This window comes from Siniperca chuatsi, linkage group LG9 (assembly GCF_020085105.1).
Source record: "Siniperca chuatsi isolate FFG_IHB_CAS linkage group LG9, ASM2008510v1, whole genome shotgun sequence".
In the NCBI taxonomy this organism is placed as follows: domain Eukaryota; kingdom Metazoa; phylum Chordata; class Actinopteri; order Centrarchiformes; family Sinipercidae; genus Siniperca; species Siniperca chuatsi.
Window position 1 is genome coordinate 28415245 of NC_058050.1, and position 25049 is coordinate 28440293.

General features: G+C 40.7%; 1 protein-coding gene across 1 annotated transcript; it reads left to right on the top strand.

Annotated features, from left to right (window-relative positions):
- The first annotated feature begins 11399 nt into the window (after window positions 1-11399).
- On the top strand, window positions 11400-12371 carry si:ch211-198c19.1 (uncharacterized protein LOC100151013 homolog). The gene is made up of 2 exons (XM_044207108.1): window positions 11400-11575; window positions 11677-12371. The coding sequence occupies exon 2, from the start codon at window positions 11706-11708 to the stop codon at window positions 12228-12230; it is 525 nt and encodes a 174-aa protein (XP_044063043.1). The 5' UTR covers window positions 11400-11575; window positions 11677-11705; the 3' UTR covers window positions 12231-12371.
- The last annotated feature ends 12678 nt before the right edge of the window (window positions 12372-25049 follow it).

Here is a 25049-nt window from a genome sequence, read left to right on the forward strand (position 1 = left end):
CACATCTTCCACTAGAGATCAGAGGCCACTTTGATCTTACTTTTAAAAGAATTTCTTAAATAACCATATCTTGTTACAAAATAACTACCATGAATAATGATCTGGTGTTCTGATGCCCAGAAGATTACATCGATACCTAACATCACCTTTTTATCTCTAATGGTTATTGAGGTATTAATACCTGATTTTAACATACATACAACTTGTGGAATTTAGTTATAAACAATAGCAATTTTTTAACATAGTTAAGAATAAAAATGTACACATTCAAACAGTAAAAATAATAAAATAACAGCATTGTGGATTTTAGGAAATGCACGTGTTTCTTTGAAAAGAGTTTCTTTGTTTGAAAAAGGAGAGGAGAAGCAATCAGAAGGATGGGGAGTTTGATTGTCTGGGAAAGCGTCCCAGGGTGAGGGATGAGTGGTTGTGCAGTAATGTCTTCAGACACACATTTTAATCTGGCAGTTCCATCCTTGGTTCTGTCTGTCTAACAGTGATGTTGGACCTCTTCTTTTTATCCCATGTTGAGGAATATATACATTTTTCTGTATTGAGTTCCATTATAGGTTGAAAGTCCTGGGGTTAAATACCGGGAACTGCAGTGCTTCTCCTCTGCTGTTAGGGAGGCCTGGGTAATCTCAAACATGGCCAAACAGGGCCATTAGCAGTCAGTTGTTAATCCCATCCTGTCTCCTGCCTCCTCCGAGAATCTTTGTTTAGTATCTGGTCCGAGCAGCCAAATGGTCTCACAACTAATTTACAGATGTAATAAAAGGGAATTCTTCTCAGAAATATCGTACAGCAGAGTCTTACATATTTCCAGTGAAATCTCAGGCTGCTTGACAACTTCCACCGAGTGTATAGCCCTATGCTAGTATAGTAACGCTAGTCATATCATAGCTAGAAAAATGGCCTAAACTACATCTATTTACAACTTTTTTGTCTATTTTTATTCCCATTTTTGTTTTGAAGTTTGTGTTACATTATGCCATGAGCTCAAAACGTCTCAAAATGGTCATATTTCCTTTTATAAATCAACTTGGAATTGTCTGTACGTGCACAAGCCCAACACACAGAGAAAGGAGGGTGTCGCAGACATGGCTGAAGATGAGACTGCAGGTGAACCAGGTAAACAACCCAAGGCTTTGTGTGTAGTGCACCAAACCTAATCAACATTTCATATTTGTGAAAAACGCACTGAACACTTTGTAAGATTTTAAAAATGATTTATTTTATTTATTTAATAGATGCATTTTTGTTCACTTTCAGATTCTGGGTATCACTCAATGGGTGTGACTGGAGGTGAGGAGGTGGTAGAAGATGACTGTTTGCCGGGTCCCAGTGTCTCCAATGCGCCCCGTCCCTTCAGCCAGCCCGGTGCACCACAGCCCTGTGCACCACATGCTGGCGCCAGTGGCCACGTCCTGACTAATGCTGTGTCACAGACATAAATGGATACAATTACGGCAACTGACAACATCACTGTGGAATTGAGAGAAATAAGTATTGTCTGAAATTTGCTCCACTGTCAAAGAACTTGTGAAAGAATTAAAATGTTGTACCATGCATGCAGCTTATTTCACAGATGATGCATCACATCCATACGCAGTTGCAGAGCAGCAGCATTTGGCTGATAGTCTGGTAGGAACGGCAGACTTTTGCTGGGTGGTAAAAAAAAAAAAAACCCTCTTGCATCCAGGCATCGGCATCACCCTTTCAGCAGCCCGATTAGACCATTTCTTTAAAAATGTCAGCTCTATTCTTGGCCTCACTATTTTCATCTAACCGCTCCACGGTGGAATGCGCCCAATTGTGGATGTTGTTGTAGTGCCTCTCCTCTGTGTACTGTGGGTTGGAGAATGGGGTGAGGAGCCAACGCTTCAGGGGATAGCTGCTGTCGCCTGCAGCAATGTTAAGTTGGTTAAGTAGTCAGTAAAATACAAACACGTGTTAAAAGTCAGTGGACGTGCATGTTGTCTCATTAAGCCTTATCTTACCAAGTAGCCAACATCCAGCCATCATGCACAGCTCCAGCTTTTAGTCTGCTCCCTATACTGCTGTGTCTCAGTATAAATGAATCATGAGTTGAGCCAGGCCATCAAGCAACTACATTCATCAGAATCAAATTTGCATCAAATTCGTCCTCGTGTGGTGCCCTAATTGCAATATGGGAACATTACATTTGGGAAAGCGGATGTTTGCGAAATTGCGCTTTGATCAGGGATGTAATTTTTCAAGATTAATCCGGAATTCCGGTATGAGCTGCCCAAGTGAAATGGAGAGGATTTGAGGACATCTATAGGCTGAAGTGCATCAAGAATTTCTTCCTTTCCAAGCGTCCACAAGGATGTTTGCGTTCAGTTTGAGCTCAACCTGCCAATTTTAAAAGGACAGCGGTGAGTGGGAGGAAGGCATCTTGGCTGTTTTAAAGAGTACAACAGTAGAGAACTCGCTGGAAGAAATAACATAATCATTGGGATTTAACTCTAAAAAGGGTGAACTTATTTAGTCTTTATTTAATCAGGCAGTCTCAAGAGAGACTTGAGAACAAGTACATTTAAAGGAACACAAAAAAAAAACAGAATTAACACCACTACACAATAAACAAGGTAATTAATTAAAACAGTTGCAAGAATCAATGAAAACTTTAGATAATAAACCTTTAAAATATCCAAATGTTGAATGTGAATCTTGAATGATAGTCTGCCTTCAAGCCAAATTCCTAAATATTTGTAGGACTCAGCAAGGAGTAATATGGGTGCCATTTAAAGTTGTAACGGCAGGATACTCAGAGTCACTGTTGGAGGTGGAGAATACCATGAACTTTTCTGCATTTAAAACTAGTCTGTGATTAAAGAGTGATACTTGAAAAGCATTAAAGGCAGACTGACGACGAGTCAGGACCTGGGCTGGGGTGATGCCTGGGGCATATAAAATAGTATCATCGGCAAAAAAATGTGCATTGAAGTATGGATTTGGAAGTATTATTTATGTATAACGTAAACAGCCGTGGACCAAGGATAGACCCCTGTGGCAACCCATTTCTGGTTGTAAGATCGCTCAAGTGTTTTGGCTACCTGTTAGCGGAGCACCAGGGTGTGTAACAGAGAACGAAATGTTTGCTGAAAGTAGTTTTGGTGTTTTCTGCATTTAAAACTAGTCTGTGATTAAAGAGTGATACTTGAAAAGCATTAAAGGCAGACTGACGACGAGTCAGGGCCTGGGCTGGGGTGATGCCTGGGGCATATAAAATAGTATCATCGGCAAAAAAATGTGCATTGAAGTATGGATTTGGAAGTATTATTTATGTATAACGTAAACAGCCGTGGACCAAGGATAGACCTCTGTGGCAACCCATTTATGATTGTAAGATGGTTTGTACTGTGGATTGAGTACCATCAGCAACAACAGTCTGAGTTCTCTAGGTAAGAGTGGAACCAATTACGCGTGGCTTCATCTAGACATATAGACTGTAGTAGCTTTTTTCTCCCACAGTAGTTTGTGAGTAGGATTTTGTGATCGATGGTATCAAATGCTTTAGAGAGGTCGATGAAAAGGGCAGCACAAAATAGTTTTGAGACAATGTTATCAATGACTGAAACTGCAGATGTTATTGCGCTGTGTCCCGGCTGCTGTGGCTGTAGTAAGTTTTGTGAGTCAATAAAAGGCACGCAGCTGTAAATTGACCAAGGATTCTAGAATTTTTGCTAAGAAGGAAGTTTGGATATGGGCAATAGTTATTGAGATTGGAGACATCGCTACTTTTGTGTAAGGGTATTACTAAGGCATTTTTCCAGAAAGCTGGAATCAAGCCTGTTAAAAAGGTTTGGTTAAAAATATGTGCCAGATGTAAAATGTGGACAGATTAAGGGGGCACTTAGATGAAGGAGATATTGGTTATCTGCACCAGTGTTTTTGCAAGCTTTTAACCTAACCAGAGTTTTGTAAACATTTGTACTGCTGACCAGATTAAAAGAAAATTTACCATAGGAGATCTATCAGTTATATGACATGTCTGACTTGAGATGGGAGGTGTGATCGTGATGAATTCTTAAGAGATGCTAAGAATTTAGTGGAACTATCACAGGCAGAGAGAGCTGACTGATTTTGAATTTGACTTAGCCTTTCTAATCATGCTGGTGCAGATGGTTCTTTGTTGCCTAAAGGTTAACCAGTCCTCAGGGGTGCCACTGGATCTAGCCTTGGCCCAGGCTTTGTCTCTGTTGTGGATGGCATTGAAGAGTTGTGGGGAGAACCAAGGACTTAATCTGTTTTTAATTCTGTTTTTTAAAAGGATGTCTGTCAGCAATGACATAAAAGATTCTGTAAAGTTTACCAGTGCCACGGCAGGATCAGTAATAGAAAAATGTTTACCAATGTCAGAGATTGAAAAAAATCTGGAAGATTAAAATGCTTGTAATTTCTTGTGGTGATAATTTGAGATTGAGATTTTGGAATTCTAATATTTCTGACACAGGCAACAGGACAGTGAAAGTAGTTTTGCCCCCAACCAGTTTGGATGTATGCCATCGCCTCTAAATAACTGTCTGCGTTCCCAGAAGAGGCTGAAATTGTCGATATAGGAGACACTGTGGGCAGCGCAGACTGATGAGAGCCAGGTGTGCAGAGACAGTAGCCTGCTAAACCGCCTAACAGGGGATGGGACCAAATATGTAGATGTGTCGTTAGTGTTCTTTTCAGAGAGCAGAACAAGTCCACAAAGTCACTTTTCAGCAGCTCAGACCGTTCCTTACAGTGTCATTCGTACCTACATGTACAATGACCTTGTTAATGCCCGGTTCGTTTGCAAGGATTTTAATAGCGTTTTCCTCTATATCGCTGAGAGTGGCAGCCGGGACACAACAAGTTATTGCAGAGTTTTTTCTGACATTCCTGATAATAGAGTCACCTATGACCAGGGTTGTGACCTGACGTGGGCGTTGTGTTGTGGATATGGAGCTGGTCACCCTGGAGGCGGAGTGGCAGTGTAGTCCATGGGGACCTGAAGCTGCCAGTCTAGGGGGTCCACTCCCTAGACCACCGGGACAGTGGACAGATGTTGCTCCAGTTTCTCCAATGCATCAAACCTGTTACCCAGCTGGATAGACCCCAGAGGTGGAGTACGGGAGTTCCTACCTCGCTTTTTGTCACAATACAAGGTTCTGAAGGAGCAGGTGTGGAACAGATCCGTACCTTGGTTTTGGCTCCAAGCCTGGGCCAGGGGTCCTCCTTGTGGATCGATCTGACGCTCTGTGGTTATAGAGGGTCCGAGCCAGGGAAACATGGTCTTGTTGTTGGGAATGCGGGAGGCTTCGACGGCTAGAAAGTCCAGGAGACGCTCATCCTCTTGGATCTGGTAGAGTTTAGAGATCCAGCCTTTGAGTTTGGTTATTTTTTGACTTAGCCAAACGCATCCAGAGCAGTCCAGAGGAGAGGTGAGTGGTGGCATTAATGTAAAAATTTAAGTGCAGGGTGAGTTGCAGCAAATCTGCTACGACAAGCCAAAAATAGAGTGGGATCTGTCTGCATTGACTGCGTTGTCAGGTGCAGGATCTACTGTTCAAGCAAGATCACGTACTGGATAATCGATATACAGATTAAAAACTGACAGAAGTTGATTAAAAGTTAAACAATCATAGACAGGACGCTAAAAAATTTGATTTTTAAAAAAAGCTAAGTGGGCGTTTGGTGTATTTTATAAGACGAAGTGAGCATGTACGTTTGTTTATTTGCCGTGCGGTGCTTGTACTTGTACTGCTTGTACTTCACAGTGCCGTGCAATGCTCTGCACTCTGTATATTTTCCTGCTTTTTTGTCCTTTGCCAATCACATGCCTGTTTGATGTTGGCCTGTTCACCTGCAGTGTAGGGAAACTGTATGTATCGCTAGGTCATTCCACCCATCACAAGGCTCAATAAGGATTGTGAAATCCCCGACCTGTCCTCCAATTCCCCCTGGAACTTGCCTATTGCCAGAAATCCTAGAGTGGTTAAAACCTGGAAAGGGACTGGTATTGGCAGGTTTCTAGTGGTTGGTCGCTCTAAAGTTGGGCACAATTCAGCATACAATTTCAATAGAATTGCTCTTGGGAATCGAAATCAGCTCATAAGCCAGTCATCATCATGGGCCAGAAAATCATTGCGGTCCTGCCTTCTCCATTGCCTGCCATTGGTAAAATCCTGAAACAGTACTAAAGCAGCCATTGCGCATCATTACGCACAGTCATCAACCAGCCCTTTTATAACCCTTTCACAATTAGTGGAATTGCTTAATACCTTGAATGTGGGTGCATCCTAAGTCTCTTAATTGCATCCATGTTTCCCTCACTTGTCTTAGTCCCTCCCACTGGGATGCATGGGAGAGACGCAGGGAAACCATGCTAGGAGCGAGGAAACGAGGAAATGTGTTTTAAGAGAAATGAGATGTCCTTTCCTCTGAAGCGTCACGTGAAGCAACGTCCTTTTCTGATGACATCACTGGAGTTTCAAATCGTTCATTGTAGGTCTGAACAACAAAAGGACCACAAACAACTTCCTTTATTAATTAGAAAGATTTTACATTTCATGTCATTTCTCTTAAAACACATTTCCTCGTTTCCTCGCTCCAAGCATGCCTTCCTTGCGTCTCTCCCATGCATCCCTGGTGGGAGGGACTAAGGCGCAAGGAAAAGATGCAAGTGAGAGAAACGTGGATGCAATTAAGAGACTTGGGATGCACCTGACAGTCACCTGACCTTCTCCACCAACCTCCTCCCCTGTTCCTACTTTGCCTCATCAGCTCTGCAGTTGCTTGACCTTCCCGCCCACTTACTCCCCTGCTTCCCATTTCCCCTAATCTGCCCAGTAGTACATATACCAGGGTTGCGCTCGAATAGTCTTTTTTGCTTAGGAAGGTTCCTAACTGAGTGAAATGAACCGGAAGTAAGTGGCAGCCAAGAGCTGTTCGAATTTTCTAAATGCTAAGGAAAGGTGCTTCAGTGCTTCCTTTCTTATCTCTTTTAAATTAGGATATACTGGACCATCCTTAACGAAAGGAAAGGAGATAATTCTGTCCCACAATTCCTTGCAGCTGCAACACTGAAAGCGATGCACCATTCGGCTGTTCACATAAAGCAGACTCGCAGCAGAGAGAGGGAGCATGTGTGGACGTGATATAAAAACTTTCTTTGATCATGAAGCCAAATGTTACTCTTCTGAGTGAAGTGTATGAACTACACTGCAGACTGGAGTCTCTGTTAACAGTGAAAAACAGCCTTGTCTCCTCTATGAAACGTCTGAATCCTCACTACTGTACACTTATAAACTGATCGTAGGCACTTTATCTCCTTGCAGTTCTCATGCATTAGTTCCTGTTGTTGACTGTGTTGTTGCTGTGGCTGTTTTGACATACAGTATGTTGATGTTGAAGTTTGCTGTCTGCTTTAGTGTAAAACAAAAAAAAATTGTTGAACCCTCTGAAACCCACCGGGGCGTATACGCTCCCAAAAATCATGTTGTCTTTAGAGGGTCATTACTTCTCAACTGTTTGAGCTAGAGACATGCTGTTAACTACAAAAATTAAGCTAACCGGGGAGCCCCTGTTTGTGCATGTGAGTAATTTACTTCCGCTAGTAAAACTAAAATGAAAAGTTGTAAAAAAAAAACAAACAAAAAAAACTTGGATAATCTCACCCTCTGCCCAGCGCTTTGCTCATTCTTTCTGTGTGTAAATCGATCAGTTCTCATCCACCATCTTGATAATGTAAGAGTCACGTGTCTGAATCGGACACTTCTATTGGCTACAGTGGAAGACGTCTCAGGCAAATGGGATTGTCTGATTCAGAGGCTTGTTGTGTTGCGTGTGTGTTGTGTGTATCTAGCAAAGAAGAGAGGAAAGTTTGTATAGAAACAAAAAGATACAGATACAAAGACATAGACATAGCAAAAAAAAAAACATTTAGTACAGCTGAGGCATTGGAGCTTATTTTTCAAGGAGATGTCGAAGAAACTGACAATGACAACTCTGCACCCAAGTCGTGCTATTCAGGATGGATGAGAAGAATTTTGCAGATGTATAAATCCTTACGAGGACAAGTAAGTAATACATTGTGATGTGTTATGTAGGCTACAGAGTAGGGAAATGTGATTTTGGATTGCAGATATATTGTTTTTGCGCACTAGGACACCATTTGCGCTGTAGCATAAACTATCCAGATAGAGCTACAGTATCTAACACAGGCCTAACACTGTGTGTGTGTGTGTGTGTGTGTGTGTGTGTGTGTGTGTGTGTGTGTGTGTGTGTTTTCCCTGTAAGCAATACTGATCATTATAGCATGGTAAAGTAAATGTATAGTATGTAAAATAAACAGACTATTACAGTAGAATAGTATAGGGTGGAAGTAAATAGTATGTGAGATAAACAAAATACTACTGTAAACTGTTTCAGTATATAGATAGCCTATATAAATAAACTTGCTATTATTATTTTAGTCATTTCAATCCCTCCAGAAGGTGTGTTTTGATGGGGGGAGAAGGGTTAGACCACTGAGGAAGTGTGTGTTGAATAAGGATTTGAGTAATTTTTATTCCACAGTGAAATAGTAGTTTTATTTATTTATTTTCATATGTTATAGTGTGGATGCTGATGAGGTGGGCCACCAACAGAGTGGAAGGAGGAGGAAGGCTGTCTCCCCCTGACCAACCACAAATATCCCCTCCAGGACCAGAAAGAAAACCCCATTCTGGTGAAAGGTATGCCAGATGCCCCTGTGTGTGATTGTGGACAGGAACTGCCATGATGCATATCATATTTAGGGAAATGCATTGGCAGGGAAAACAATGACAATTTCCAGGCCAAAAACGCCCATGGATACTGCCCAAAAAATGGGCACTCGAGCTAAGCTAGAATCTTCAAACCACTTCTAGCACAACTCAAACAAATGTCTGCAATATTCTATGTTGAGTTTTTATTTTATTATGGTTTTCAGTGTTGTTTTCAATAAAATACATAAAAATTCAAGTTCCTTTTTTTGTTTTATATCCCTTATTATAGTTAATAGAAGTCTTTATTGAGTAATATATATCATTATCTGAGGTTGTGCTGACTCTGGGAATGTTGAAACTTGATAATACTGTAAAAAAAGTAATATTAGTAATAACTATTAAGATACAAGTCCCTCCCATTCAAATTAATACAAAAAACATGAATATCGCGTACCATTTAGTAAGTCATTATATAGACTGACCTTCTCTCAGCACCCCCAACTTTTACTGACTTCCAGCGTCCCTGCCTGTATTCCTTTTTTATTTCCATTCCAACCTTGTTAATGAAGTAATATTTTCCCCAGGTTGTCCAGCTTTATATAGCCTGCATGAAACAACACAGTAAGAACGCACAGGGCGAAGTAAGATGCGCTTTATGTAGTCCATCTTCGGAACATTGTGGTTTCACTATGGCAAACCCACATCAATAACATACGCCATCGCATAATTACGTCACCTAAGTGCAGTCAGATTCTCTATACCACCATTGAGGTCAAGGAAAAGTGTTTAGGAAAAGACATAGCAGTGACTTCCACCGCAGAACAGGTTATTTGCATTAGTACTCTGCCAGGCTGTCAAAGTTGTCATAGTTGTTTTGTTGCTTCATGCCTTTGCTTTCGAGCCTTTGATCCATGCACCCTGGAACCTGCAACCTGAACCCGTCACCCTGAAATTCGGAACCTGTTTCTGTCTGCCTACCTGCCTGTAAGCTTAGGTACCTTAATCTGGTTAATAAATCCGTGAACTTTACCAGTCTGTCTGCTTTGTCTGCAATTGGGTCCTATCCTTGTTGCCTGTATTCACCGGTCGTGGCAACGTTAAAGCTTCACTAATCAATATTTTTATATCAACAATGGGTGAAATGAGTGTGTGTAATGTGAAAGGTGTTGCTCTTTATGACGAACCCACACAGAATTATCACCAACTCTGCAGTTCCCCTCAGCTCTACAGAGTGTTTAGCATCTTTCAGCTCATTGTTTTGATTTTTACAGCCTACAAGTTTACTGTTTCAATTCAGTCTCACTGCTTTGATCAACATCATTTCCAGCCACAGCAGGCAGCTGTTTTTAGTGGAAAAGCTCTGATAAACCCATTGTATACTATCTGGTGAACATAGTGGAACATTTAGTAGCTAAAGAGCCAGATATTTTTCTCAGGAGTTGGTGGAGACCAAAACGAGCTAAGAGTGAATATTGGACTTACTGAACATCTGCAGTTGGCCAGAAACAGGACACAAAATAAATGCTAATGTTGCTCATTGTCTGCTAGATGTGCAAATGGGCAACTGTGTGCTAACACACCAGGTAATCAAATTATGAGACCACTATGTTGTGTAAACACTAACTAACCAAACTTTGATCATGACAATGTAACCATCATATTGTGGTAATCAGTAAAGCACATTAGAATTGTAGCAATGTAATTTGGTTACGTAGTCACTTAGAAGCCGTAGTGTGTTCAGGTGGACAGAAACACGTCTCAAAATAAATGCTCCATGTCTGCAGGATGTGGAAATAGGCAACTGTTAACACGCTCACCACAACAACTTTACAAGGTGATAATATGTCAATCTAGTTTTTACAGCTTGTTCTGCTCCCTATAAATGGCCAAAAAAATTATTTATTGCTGCTTTAATGTGTCCAGTTGATATCCAGTGTGCGGTTTCATTCCCGTTCCCCAACAGGAAATTTGATCAAACAATCTGCTTGTATGACATGCAGGGCTGCACCATGCATTGTGGAGGTTTGGAAGGTGTTTATGTTGACTACTCTACAAGCCTCTGTAAACTACAGTTACCCATTACACCCTTCTCTACGCATGTATTTACATAAGTATAATTCCTGCATTAGTCTGAACTTCTGACCACCCCCAACATCACAGCTGATTAAAGCATTAAAGTATAGTGCATAGATATGTGCTCTACCACACAGGGAATAACCACATGCAGTCAAGTTGGCAGCAGAATAACTAGGTGCAGTTACTTAACTGTAATGCTGTTATCATTGTATATGCTCCTGCAGAGCTGTTCTGCTGTACTTCATCTGACAGCAGGTGTTATTCACAAGTGAGAGTGAAAGCAGAAATTAAAAAGTTAAGTTAGTTGTGCTCACGACCACAAATTCCTGTGAGCCTAAATCTTGATTTGCTCTTGTGCTTCTGTCACAATGCAAGCACAATGCCACAGTTGAAAACAACACACAGAATTCATTATGATAATCAGTCTTTACACATGCAATTGGCAGTTTTATACCTCTCCTTTGCAACTGTCAACATTACATACATGTTTATTTCAAACTGAGGCTTAACGTGTCTAAATTTAAACCAAGCTTTCTGCAGACACCAGATGTGCAGCAGCCACAACACTTCCTCTTTCATCGCAAATAGAGAGTGAATATAGCTTTACCTCTGGTCAAAATAACAAGTACACTGCTTTCACCTAACACACGACAGAAGTCAACCACAGCGGAAAGTATAGACTTAAGCTGTAATTGCAGGCACATTTGGAGACGGCTGTTACAGACAAACTTGTTCCTGTTATTACCAACTAAGAGGTAAGATGTGAAAGGATACAGCTGTTATGTATTCACTGTGGTTACACTCATGTAAAGTGGCATGTTTTCATCAACATTTTGCGATGGATCTTTTACCATAGATAACCTTGACCTGGCACACGGCAAAGAGATGCAGTTCTTGTTTCATTTCGCATTGGTGTTGTCAGTTGTTCTGACCTCAGCTCTGAAAACCCTGGACTCAGACCAAGAGCTGCAGGACAGCGGGTTTGGTCAACCACCGCCTCGCCATGGCCTCAAGTTGCTGGTGTGGTACGTTCAGAACTGCCTGGACAACAACATGGTGGCTCTGTGTGATCCCACCCGAGGAGAGTATGGATTTCATGTGTTTCAGAACCGAGGGCCCAGGCATCTGCTTCCAGTGATAAAGGACAAAAAACAATACAAGTACTACACCATCGGAAACCTCCACGCTCCTCATGCCGAGGACCTGCCGTATGAAGTCAGGAAATACTACAACCGCAGCGACCCTGAAAGTAACCAGGACAGAGTTTTGGTGATATACAACAACAACAATAAACACATTGATGAGATCTATGCATCTGCACATTATAAGGCAAAAGAGACGTACAAAATTGGCCCCAATCTTCTTGCCTCTCTTCGACAGCCAATAGGCCTCATTAGCATAGAAATGTAATGTACCTCTGATGCAATAGCTCTCTGACATCTTTAATAGCTCTGTGACTCTTTATAAATCCTGATGGAATTTCAAACATGTTTTAAACAGTCTTGATGGACATATTTGGCTGCTGCTTTTCTTTGTAGTCAGAATGGGGGGAGTGCTAGACTAGTTTTTGACGAGCTTATGTTAAGGCTTGAGCATGAGTCAGGAAAGTCTGTGTAAACCTGCTAAGCCTGCTTGCTTGTAGAATATACAGTACAGAATGCTTTTGAGAAAGTTTCTTTGGCCCAATAAAATAAGTGTTCAAATGTGCTGCTTAAGAATATTTTTCTTCAATAATCGAGTGACTGTGTGTGTGAGTGACTGAGTGTGTGTAAGTCTATGGCAAATTTGACGCTGTTGACCCCCCCCTTTAGTCGTTACTGACATTTTCATTTATGCTCAGTGAGGCAGGGGTCCCCAAGCCCTTGGTAGGAAGCAGGCTGTTGGAGGTCGGTTAGAATGTAAAGTAAATTTGTTGTATGCGTATGTGTGTCAGCTGGCTAACACATCCATGGGTAGAGATCCTGACCTAATGTAAGTGGAATCGGTGAGCGCAAAAATATAGAAATGATAATAATGAGGGCAGCAACAATAATGATAATAACAAGAACATTTTCAACAACACCAACAATCATATTAATGGTGATAATAAAAATAACAATAATATTATTAATAGTAATAAAAATAATAATAATAATAATAATATAATAATAGTGTGTATATTCAAACTAAATCTAGTTATTATGATGAAAGAAAGATAAATAAATAAAATTACAAAATAATGATTGATGAGAATAATGAGAAGAATAATAAAGAAACAATTAAAATAAGATAATATGTATTGGTATTAGCGGGTGGATACCAGGGGTGTAGCTGAGTGCTGTGCTGTGCTGTGTGTGTGTGTGTGTGTGTGTGTGTGTGTTATTAAGGAAGTAATGCAGTGAGGATTGGCTCCCATGCTTTTTGGAACTGTTTTATGGTTAATGGATGCTGTCACCTTCTCCATTGTTGTGTTCTGTAAAGAGGTGTATCCATGTGAGACGTTCAGGATGGTCTTCTTGGCGACAGTTAGAGAGATGAGTACTGCTTTTATTGGTTGGGGAGTGTGACTGACTAAGGGACAGAGTGAGCAGTGACTTGAATCTGAGAGACCCATTTGGTGCATTTTTTGTGTGGGAGGCGTGTTCTGTGGTTTACCTTGTAGTGAATGAGTTGGAGGTTGGGTTTATTTGTCATTGTACAGATTTAAATACATTTTTTTCCCAAATGGTAATAGGGAGAGATATTGTCGGATCAATATTGATAAGTTTGTACAATTTAGACGGGGTTTTATTAGGTGATGTGAGCTCGAATATTTCTTCTGCTAGTGTGGACGGTTGAAGATTGTGATGTTTTAAGTTGACCTTGTCTTTCAAGTTGTGAAAAAAGATTTTTTGTTGTGAAGGATTTCTGGGTCTTTGCATTGTTGTTGTTTAATATCTAGCCGGAGATGGCATTGTTCAGTGGGATGGATCCATTTGGCCAGGAAGCAGTTGTAGAGGTTTGGTGCATCGAGACCTCCAAGATTTGTTGTTTTTTGTAGTGTGGTCAATTTAGTTCTAGTTTTTCCAGTAAAATGTTGTTATTGTTGAATCTAGTGAGCTGAACCATGTGGGGGGGGTGGATGCACTGGAATCATTAAAAAAAAAGGGAATCTATTTTGGGTAGTATTGTCATCTTGGTGACTGCAATTCTTCCAGTTAGTGAGGTTGGTAGGTTCATCCATCTGTTTGTGTCATCTTCAAATGTTGTGAGTTGAAATGTAAGTGACCAGCTCTGACAGCTTGGGGGAAATATTAATACATATATATATATATATATATATATATATATATATATATATATATATATATATATATATATATATATATATAGAGAGAGAGAGAGAGAGAGAGAGAGAGAGAGAGAGAGAGAGAGAGAGAGAGAGAGAGAGCACCTTTCTGACTACTCAATATTACATTCACACACTGATGGCAGGTGCCAACTTTCATCAGTTCAAAGCTGAAAGAAGCTAATTCACACACATCATTCACACACACTCACTCACACCGAACTGTGACTGTGACTGTAGCCTTTGGTTAGTTGTACAGTGTCTTGACCCAGTAGATAAATGACTCTGAACTCAAATTTTTGTATTACCTGATGAATATTGTCTGATAAAACCTGTTTGATAATATGTATTCTAAATGGAGTGACACTCATTTTCCACTAGAATTTAATTCTAGTGGAAAATGATTTGTTGATGATTTTTTCAATATTACTGTAATGTTCGCAGTGTTCTATAAATTCATGTGTCATTCAGGGGTGAGATAGTTTGCCAGAAGTGTCAAAGAAACTCAGCAGGGGAGCCTTTATGTAATTCTTATGGTGTAAATGGTTTATCTAGCGCTTCAGCTTGGTCCTCTGTGGGTAGATCTATATTATGAAGGAAGTTGTTTATATCATTGGGGGCTGGTTCATTGTCTGATGTATATAACTCACGGTAGAATGTTTGAAATCTTTTGATGTCTTCTGGTGAGATAAGAGTTTTTTTATAGCTGGAATGATGTTTTTTTTTTCCTTCTTTTGTTGAAGTTGATTTGCAAGATATTTCCCTGATTATTCTATTTAAAATGGTCATGTCATGTCTGAGTAAAAAAAAATGTTTTTTTATTTGTTATGTCAGACATATCTAAATTGGATTTCCTAAATGTATTGAGATTTTCTTCTGTGGGAGTTTCTTCATAAGTGTTTTCTAACTCTTTGATTCTGGATTGGTTTCGTGTGCTGTCTCTTTTTTCTTCTTGTAGGATGAATATGAGATTATTTTCTCCTGGATTACTGTTTTTGCGGTTCTCTGTTCTGTAGAGTCTTTAAAGACAAATTCCTGTTTATTACAACTTGGGTCTTATTTTCCAAGATTTGGCCATCTTTTAGTTAAGATAGTATTGTATTCACCAAGGCTGATATCCCTAGTCACCCAAAATGGTGGCATTAATCCCTCATTGCACAGGAAAATTGCACACACAACTACAGTAAGTATGTTACACTACAGTTCAAAGTTGGACCCAAATGCAGAATACAGACAAGGAGGCAGATAAAGTTTAACAGATTTACTGAAATATACCGGGGAATGGAGGTGAAGTAGAGAGGAGATGACAGCTGGCAGGGACCGAGGGCTGGTGGGCGGCGGGAGATGGCGCAGCTTGGCAGGTGGAGGATTACCGGCAGACGAGCAGGAAAACTAGTGGGCGGGTGATGATCCTGGGACACAGAGAGGTAGGTTAGAAGAACATAACACGGAGAGGCAAAAATCACTGAGAATATAAACTGAGTTGGCCTTGAAGTGTAGCTACCACACAGGTTGAACAACAATCTGGCACTGGATGTATCTGGATGTATGTAGAGCTGGAGGTGAAGTAGTGCGAGCTGACGAGCTGATGTGATGCAGGTGAGCCAACTGGATCCAACAAGCAAACCTTCCTGTTATGAGTATCAGTTTAGAACAATGATGAGAACACTATACCGAAGCCAATTATTTAAAAATAATGTACACCCTCCAGCCAATTAGAATTGATGATTCTATCTGCCCATTTTTAACAACTGCTTTATAATGGCCACTGAAAATACCTGTTTTGATTGGTCGGCAGATGTCTGTTAAGATTGTTTAAGCCTATTGGGAGATATTGGAAATAGTTCTGTATTAGTCATAATTGTAAATTGGTGCTCATTGCAGCCTAACCTGTATTTTTTCCCTTTATCCAGACAACTCATTGCCAGTTATCACTTACTTATTACATGCCCCCTGGCCAATCAGAAGCAAGTATAGCATTATTCTAAAATACAACCAAAGGAAATCCCTGAGAGATAAGACCAATTAAGTGGAGAGATAAAAACGTTAGGCAGTACAGATCACAGAGGAAGAAATAAAATTAAAATAAATGAGGAAAGTATAGGAAATAAATGTAATTATTGAGGTTATGGAAGAGAAATAGGAGTGTGTTGTTAAGTACAAATTTTTTCTGGAGATTTTAGATGTTATTACTTTACTCTCAAGGTCAAAAAGTACCACCAAAAATATAAAAACTCTCAATATGAAAGTTCCACAGAGCTTTAGAAATTTGTATGAACTCCAATATCAGCTTGAATAGCAGGCAGTCAATCAAAATGTTGACTTTAATGAGTTGTGAAACAAGGCAGCATACACCTTCATGGCCAAAAGGCACAAACTCTTGCAAAACTCACTTTCAATATTATGATGACAAAGCACCTCATGCCTGCAGACCTCAAAACCCACAGAGAGGCCTCATTCATCTTCTGTTCTCCTCTGTTGCCAATGGGAGGACACCATTTGGACCGCTGTACGCTCACAGGTTGAATTCAGATTTGATTTGATACTCCCACTGAAAATATAACAGAGCTCTTGAAAGGGCCCATGAACAAGCAGGACCAATCTGAGCAGATAAGAGAGATTTATATGGTCCTCGCTTTGTACAGAAATATGTGGAACATTAAAGATACCCTGCTTTATTTGATTATAGCACCCACAGGTGCCTCAAAACCCCAAGGTGTCCTCTCAGCTTACTGCTGATAAGTGTGCATGCACAATTCAAGTTAGAATCCTTGAGATTTCAGCCCTGGTTATTTTGGCTACACCTTTGGTTATGGGTGGAAGCAACAAATGTATTTTAATAATACTGGTCTGTTTCAGAGTTCCGTATGAAGTGACATGTACCACTGGGGGAAGCAACAGTGTTGCCAACTCTACTCCAAAAGTAGCTAAAATCGGCAGATGACGTCATACGCTTATTTGCATGTTGATGATGTCAACACGCATTCATTTGCATACAGCTTAGTGCAGTGAGGGAATGATCACCTTAGCTTAAGCCATATAAAAGGTAGATAGAGAAATGTTTGGTAAAATAACCAAAAAATCACTACAGGGACATCGTAAATTTGAAGTAAAAAAAAAGGTTTTAAAAAAATGTAAATAAAAAAAGGGAGGGAGGGAGAAGACCAAACTAACTATTTACATATTTACAACCTCTAGTAACATCTTAATCCAGAGAGGAAGAGTGAGAGAGAAGCTCAAACAAACTATTTACATACAGTATTTACAAGCTATGACATCCTGATCCAGAGATCCGGAGAGAAAGAGTGAGAGAGAAGCTGCCCCACACGCCACACACTGACTGCCTGCGCACAGCGCAAGAGGAGAGGGAGCGAGAGATGCTAAAGTCGCTAGAGCCGCTAAATCTAGTGACAAAGTCGCCAAGTTGGCAACACTGGGCAGCAAACGCAGTCCTCAAGCAGCTAGAAATGCAGCAGAAGAGCAACTTCTGTATCTATTTCGGAGACATTTGAGGGACTATGACATGCAAAATGAGGGTCACGTGTCTGACAGAGATTGCAGAGCTAGCATTAGCACTAGCCAGCTAGTCTGCTAGCATGTTTACTGCTGGTTTACCACCATTGGCTATGGGTGCTATTAATAGGCTACACTGTTATCATATTTGATCACCATTGTCTATTATTGTTTCATGAGGTATAAAGTTTGACTGAAATTAAATAGTATTTTTGTCTGCTACAGCACATATCTGCTCTGTAAATCACTTGTCCAGTGTTCTCCTTTGAGAAATAATGAGAAACCAAAAGAGAGAAACATATTTTATATTTTTTGGTTTCATGATGGCGCACCCTAGGGGGGTCTTTTATGCCTTTATTTGATAGTGCAGCCAAAGACAGACAGGAAAGGGGGAGAAAGAGAGGGCATGACATGCAGCAAAGGGCTGCAGGCTGGATTCGAACCGGAGCCACTGTGGTAAGGATTCAGCCTTGGTACATGGGGCGCTACCAGCTGAGCTACCAGGGCATCCCAGCCCATGACATGTAGGCTACACTGCAAGTTGTTTTGCTTTGTCGTTCGTCGTCCTACGGTGTAATACCAGCACTCAGCTGCTGTCAATCAACAAGCTCCTCCAATAAAAAAAATCTATTAACAATACTTTTTTTAAAAACACATTTTGAATACAAAAAGGAAATAATAAATGTGCTTTCAGTTGGACTTTAATTAAATATTAAACTGGATACAGTCTGAAATGATTTTACCATTTAGCATTGTGTTGGATTGGTGCTTTTTTCATTATCAGATATATCTCAAGCCAGTCTTTTGCTTGACCACCCACACTTTAAAAAAAGGGATAATAGTATCCTATGTAGAAGGTATCCTCAAATGTGATTTTCAAACTCTGATAAAGTAGAAGTTATGTGTTCATGACTATTCATAAAGGGTGTAATGTTGCTGTCAGTACTAAATGAAAAAACGTGTTTGTGTGTTTTTCCCTTGGCTCTAATTTTAAACATTCAAGCACAGTAGCATTAGCGCTTATCCACTTTTTTTTTACCTTGTTACAGTACATGGTTTACTGTCCACGTAGCTAAGCTTTTCAAGTTTAGGCTCATTTCACAAAATATTTGGCTCTAAATCATAATTTAGGACAAATTTTCCATTTGGTGCAGCACAATTAATTGTTCTAGGTTTATTTTTGCTGAAACTGAATTCATCAGACGTTTAAGTGGTTTGAATTTAGTTTGGGGACATGCATTTTCAAGTCAAGTCAATTTTATTTATATAGTCCAATATCACAAATCACAAAACTGCCACAAGGGGCTTTACTATCTGTACAGCATATGACACCCTCTGTCCTTAGACCCTCGATTTGGATGAGGAAAAACTCTCCAAAAAACCCTTTTAACAGGGAAACAATGGAAGAATGCTCAGGAAGAGCAACAGAGGAGGGATCCCTCTCCCAGGACGGACAGACGTGCAATACATGCCGTTTGTACAGAATACAGTGATCCTCCAAAGAATGAATGTAAGTCAGTGAAATGTCCCCAAAAAAGACATATGCAAATGTCTGTGTGTGCCAGCTTTTGACGTGGACATGCACGGCTGTTTCCTCTATGACATGCAAGTCATAAAACCAGCCTTATGCAGATAACAGCACTGTTTTACACAGTGCACCCCTTTCCCTGTCCCAGTGTTTTGTCTTAAATTGGCTTGAATGGAAAACAAATTGAAAGCGACTCTTAGCGGAGGCCCACTCTGATGTTTCACTCTGCCTGTCCATGCCTAACAGAGGACAGGTTTTCTCTGAGTGGATGGTCGGGGTGGGGGGAGCTCTCTGACAGAATTGTAAAGCAGCAGAATGAACAGATGTCTCCCAATGATTAATGTTCCTCCCTGCGTCGCCTCAGAGGAGCTGCGTGCCCGTGCATCTCTAACCCTACACCTCCTCCCCAGCACTCTATAAAGATCAATTCTTTAACGCACTGCTTTCTCTATTTTTTTCTCCAACTTCATCTTTCCTCTTCATCTTTTATATTTATCATTCTAGAAACATCAACTTCAATTTCTTGCATATTAGCAGGAAATAAACTGCCAACTGTAGTGTAAGGGTTTAATTGGAAATCCCCTCGTACTGTAGTGTGGCAGGCCTATATAGCTGTGTGTTGAAGGGATCAATCATAGAGAGAAAAAAATTACTCTTCTCTCTTCCTACGGTAATTTAAAGAACACCTGGAAAGTGTAAGCCTGACCCCTGTTGGCTAACGATGGAATGGAATTCCAACTTTTTTTTTGCTTTAATGTGCATAAAATGAATTAATCCCAGCATGCATCAAGTGGATGACATGAAAACACACTCTGCAGTTGCCACTCACATCACACAGCTGATATATGCCCCATTATACAATCTCTCTCATTTGTTACTCCCTAAGCATACAGCTGAAGAATTACCTCAACACATGACCTATGACTTGAAAGAGAGAATAAAAACACACAGTAATCCAGTGTGCAAAAACTACATCTTTTGTTTCTTCAAAACATGTCTCTCAGTTCGTCTCCTCCCTTCTTTAGAATGTATTTATTTTTGGATGAACTCACCAAAGAAACACAGAGCAACAGCGCCCCCTGCTGCCGCTTCGAGGGAAAGAGGAACCCCACACATTCTCAGGGGAAATTGCCCATTAAAATCCAGCACTGCACGGTAATGAATATCAGGCCTATGGTAAAGGGCTCACATTAAATATTTACACTCTTGGTTAATATTTCATATGGTAATTTTGTATTTAAATTGGATTTAAAATTTAATATAAATACAGAGCTAAGTGGAGTATACTATTCTCAAACACCAATCCAGACACATTCCATATGACTGGCAGAGTAAATATGACACGGACAGCATACATAGATCCTCAGAGCAAGAACACACACACGCACAAACCAGCACACACAGACAGATTATCCACTCTGTCTGCGCGCTGGGTTTGTCATTGGACTGTTTTCTCCTCTGGGATGAAATGGGCTGTAGAGGAGAGAGGGCTCAGACCAGCCAGAAGAGTCTTTAAGGCCGTGACAGGGACGTCTCCAAGTAAGATGCTTACAGCATGTTGGAATTCAGTGCGACTCTTCCTGGTATTTCAGGATGTAGTGCATCTCTGTAAATGATCAGATTATTCTAGAACAAACCATTTGAAAAATGCAACTAGCCAGTCACAGTGGTGTCCCACATTAGTGCCAGACAAAGGTTAAACTGAGGATAAGATCCAAGCCTTAACTGCCAGCATGTGGATTTTAAGGGGGATCTACATTACAGTACACAGATCTAACACCATACCTGCTCCCAACAGGCCCTTTTCACAGTTTCACGTCCCATTCACACTTTTCATTTCAAGCGTGCTGTAACCAGATAAAATACAGATCAGTTTTAAGACATTTTAATTTACATTTAGCCACAAATACGTGTCTCCATTGGCCAGATCTCAAATCTGATTACAGTCTGGTTTTCCTGGCTACATGCAAATCAGGGTCGGCCCTCCTCCAGTTCAGATGGAGGTGGTAATGCACCTGAAGCTGTTTGGTAACTAACAAAAGACTGGAAGAGGAATAACGTTTGCACTTTAGCAGTTTAGTTACAACAATAGCTGTTTATGAACTGTTTATGAACTTTGAGGGACAAAGGTTTTATGGGCTTCCCAGGCTCTCACTCACACCGCTCTCTCACCCACACGTCTCCGGATTTGAACGTTTTGAATTCTTCTCGGGTACATTCACACTTTCAGGCTTTTTGAGATCAGTCCGCCCAAGATGCATGAAGTGACTAAGTGTAAATGGGGCCTGAGGAGGAAAAGCACAGGTGTTACTAATAACATTGATGATGACTCTGTTCTATTCAAGTGTCCCAGTTAGCCATGACAGCATGACAGTGAGCCAGCATGAACAATACCCTTAAACTGAAGCAGCTAAATGGAATTCAGTCTTCATTAAATGTATTATTTACACCAGTGCTTTTCCTGCTGTGACATGTCAAAATGTCCTCTGTGAAAGGACATTCCAGCCATAGAGTACTAGCCTTCTTACGCCCTTTTGGACTTCGGTTTCCTGTTTTGACGGCCTGTCGATTGGCGACCTCTGCCTTGCTTTTGTCTGTGCTTTTTTACCTCACTTGGCCTGCTTGTGAGTCCACACCCGCTTTGTCCAAGACCATGAATGACAAATTAATCAAATAACTGTGTGTAATGTGAATGGTGTCACAACTCTGCAGTTCCCCTCAACTCCCCTAGCCCACAACTTCGCTCCCATCAACCCAATTTCAAGCCACAGCAGGCAACTTATTTTTCCAGCTATACTGCTCTGATAAACCCACTGTACAGTACCGGCTCAGCACCACACAGCAGACAGACACAGTTAGAGAGCAGCTGGTGAACAGAGTGGAGCATTTAGCAGCTAAAGAGCCAGATATTTGTCTCGGGAGCTGGTGGAGACAAAGACCGAGCTAAAAGGAGAGTGAATGTTTGACCTATGATTGATCAGGAGGAAACAAACATCACTCCAAATGAATGATAATGTTTGCTAACGCACCGTAACAACATGTTTTCAGCCTCTTCTGCTGCCCCCCCAAAAAAGTGGCCAAAAAAGCTTTAATTTGTCCATTACTGTTCACATTTAAAAATCCTGTGTCCTTAAAACTAAAAATGTATATTTTCAACCTTAAATGTGTTTTCCACTTTTTACCTGTGCCTCCCTAAATCAATTAAATACAATCTAAGACTAAACTCTTTCAAAATGTGTGGTCACATGACCGATTTTGATTACAGTTTTCTGGAAGCGAGGAGAATGGCACCCTTTCTCCACCAGCTTAAATCACCCCACTCTCCCCTAGGAAAATAAAGCTAATCCCTTCCCCATATGGTATTGGCAGACGTTAATATGAATTACAAATGGCGAGAGATGGATTCCTAATTGTGATTTCTTGGATAATACACACAAACAAAAAAAGAGTTCTTGGCATATAGCACAGACTGGTGAGGACGAAATTGAATAAAGATTTGACCTATCTGTGTGGGCACAGCGCAAAACTATGAGTGACAGCATCAGGAAGATTTCTCAACATGACAACAAGAGCTGAGATAGCACATAACGATATCTGAGGGTATGTCATCCTCGTCAGTGGCCATCGGGTAAGCTGTCAAATCAAACATCCTGCCCAGAGGAGGACCGGGCCGCACAGGAGAGATCTGCCTCTGGGAGGAAAGCGTTGAGCCTCCCTACAATCATCTTTTTTGCTCTCGGCAGACGTTATGTGGTTTGCCCGAGAAGAAAGTGATGGAGAGGATTCACCAGGCTCGAGCTTTTCCCATCAAAGCGAATAGTGCAGAAAGAACTAATCAATCACTGGAATGAGATCAAGTTGATGAGGTTTAGACAGATTGTTAGTTCTCCAGTGTGACACATTTCTTCACCCATTTATCTCTCGATTGTTTCATTCATCTTAATTTTATCCATCACCTCAAAGATAAGTAATTCCAGTACTAGTGCCTGAAATGAAACAGATAAGCTTGTACATATATAAAAGAATAAGAATTCTATATTTGTTAGCTGTTTGTCACTCTCTGATATCAAAATAATCCAAGCGTCATTTTCCATTAGTTGCTTCATCTCCACCAATACATGTTTAGCACAGTCACACAAGACTGAGAGCATGAACACTGAAACAGTGATTGTAGCTGGACACAGTGGAAGAAAGGGTTCCTCCACCGCCACCAACTAATAACGTGACACTGTGTGGAATTTGTACCCATTCATTCTGTAAAAGTAAGTCTGAAATCCGAACGCCGCGCCGCCTATGCTTGCTTTAAAGCAAGACTGTGTAAAGAAAAAAATAACACATTCTTCCTCTTACAAAGTTCAAAACAGTCAGGGGGTTTTGCTGCTGCAGACTCATTTGGTCCAGTATGACCAGTAGCTTATGGTGGCTAGTTTTGGCAAATGTTGGCATCGTATTAGTTCACTGACTTAATGACTCTTCTCCAGCTGTGCTACTATTACAGTAGGTTTTGGCATTTAGCATTAATTGTCACTTGTTGCAGGAGTAGCCACTCTTCAGCAAAAACTATGATACCAGAGTACATTTTTCATGTTTCCCTTAATGGCCATGAAAAGAAATGTATTTGGCACATCAAGAAGACAGGTAGTTGGTGCAACTGCAATATCAGTGTCACTCCTCAGTGGTGGCAGAAGTGTCATAAATGCCATTACTGTACAGTGACCACTGCTGCTGAGATAACCACTTCTGTCCTGGCACTCGCCCTTGCAGCTCCCCATTAGCTTCACTGTAAAGCTAACAACAGCATGATGCTAAAATGACATCAGAATCAGGTTTATTGCCAAGCAGGTTTTCACATACAGGCAATTTGCCTTGGTATATTGGTGCACATCAATAAACATAGTATGTATAAAATATAAAGAAAGATGAAGCAAGTACTGCAAGTCAAGAAGCATACATATAAAATATAAAATTGACAGTAAAATATTATAAAAAATAGACCCACGTTTTGATTCAAGTTTGACCTACTGTACTTGCTGTAGTTGTGCACACAGTTTTCTTGTGTAATGATGGATTAATAGAAACATTTCAGGTGCGCTCACTTTCAATGATTAGATTAGTGGATAAGGCTGATGAGGGCCGAGTCAGATTCTGGTTCTGGCCCTGGCACCAGGGCAGGCTTTGAGGAGGCCTACTCACCTAGAATCACTGGTGTAACTTGAAAACGTACCGAGTTATTATGTGCATACATGTATCGTGTAGTCCTGCCTCATAACTTACTGCAAGCCATACTGTGTCTCTTGATCTCAAGTTTTGTTTTCAGCCAGAGTAGTGTTGAATAAAATTCGATAATGTGACATTGCCTTGATTGGAGACTCGGCCCTGTTAGATTTTCTTTCAGAGGTCAACATGTCTCAAGCAGCACTTCAGTCTGCTGTGCAAATTCAATGGGTTTGACGTCCCCCCACATGCTGCACAGCCACAATTCTTTTTCCATCCCCCCTTTTTTTGTGGTTTTCAACTCCCACAGCGCCATTTCAGTTTCAAACTATGGACTTTTTTGGTTGTGTCATTTTCACATCACCTTTCAGGCATCATGTTCATTTAAAACTTTGGGATGTAGGGACAGGATGTAGACTGAGTCATCTTCCCGCTCTCCCTGATTCAGTAGATTGCAGTTGAAGGGATAACCTGTGCTAAGAGGTCCTCCTGCCTCTGTCATTGGCGCTCTGCCTCCTCTCCCGGGAATCCAACCCAAAGCCATCAAATTAATCCAGCGTTATGCGGGTATCTTGGGTAAAGCATGTAATCTACCAAATTGCAAAGGCTGGTCCAACATACAGCATCCACTGCACATTTTAACACCCTAAATCAAAACAGGAAGTTG

Bases quoted from the DNA above. Each gene is read 5' to 3' on its own strand.
- si:ch211-198c19.1 (XM_044207108.1), top strand. From the start codon at position 11,706: ATGCAGTTCTTGTTTCATTTCGCATTGGTGTTGTCAGTTGTTCTGACC.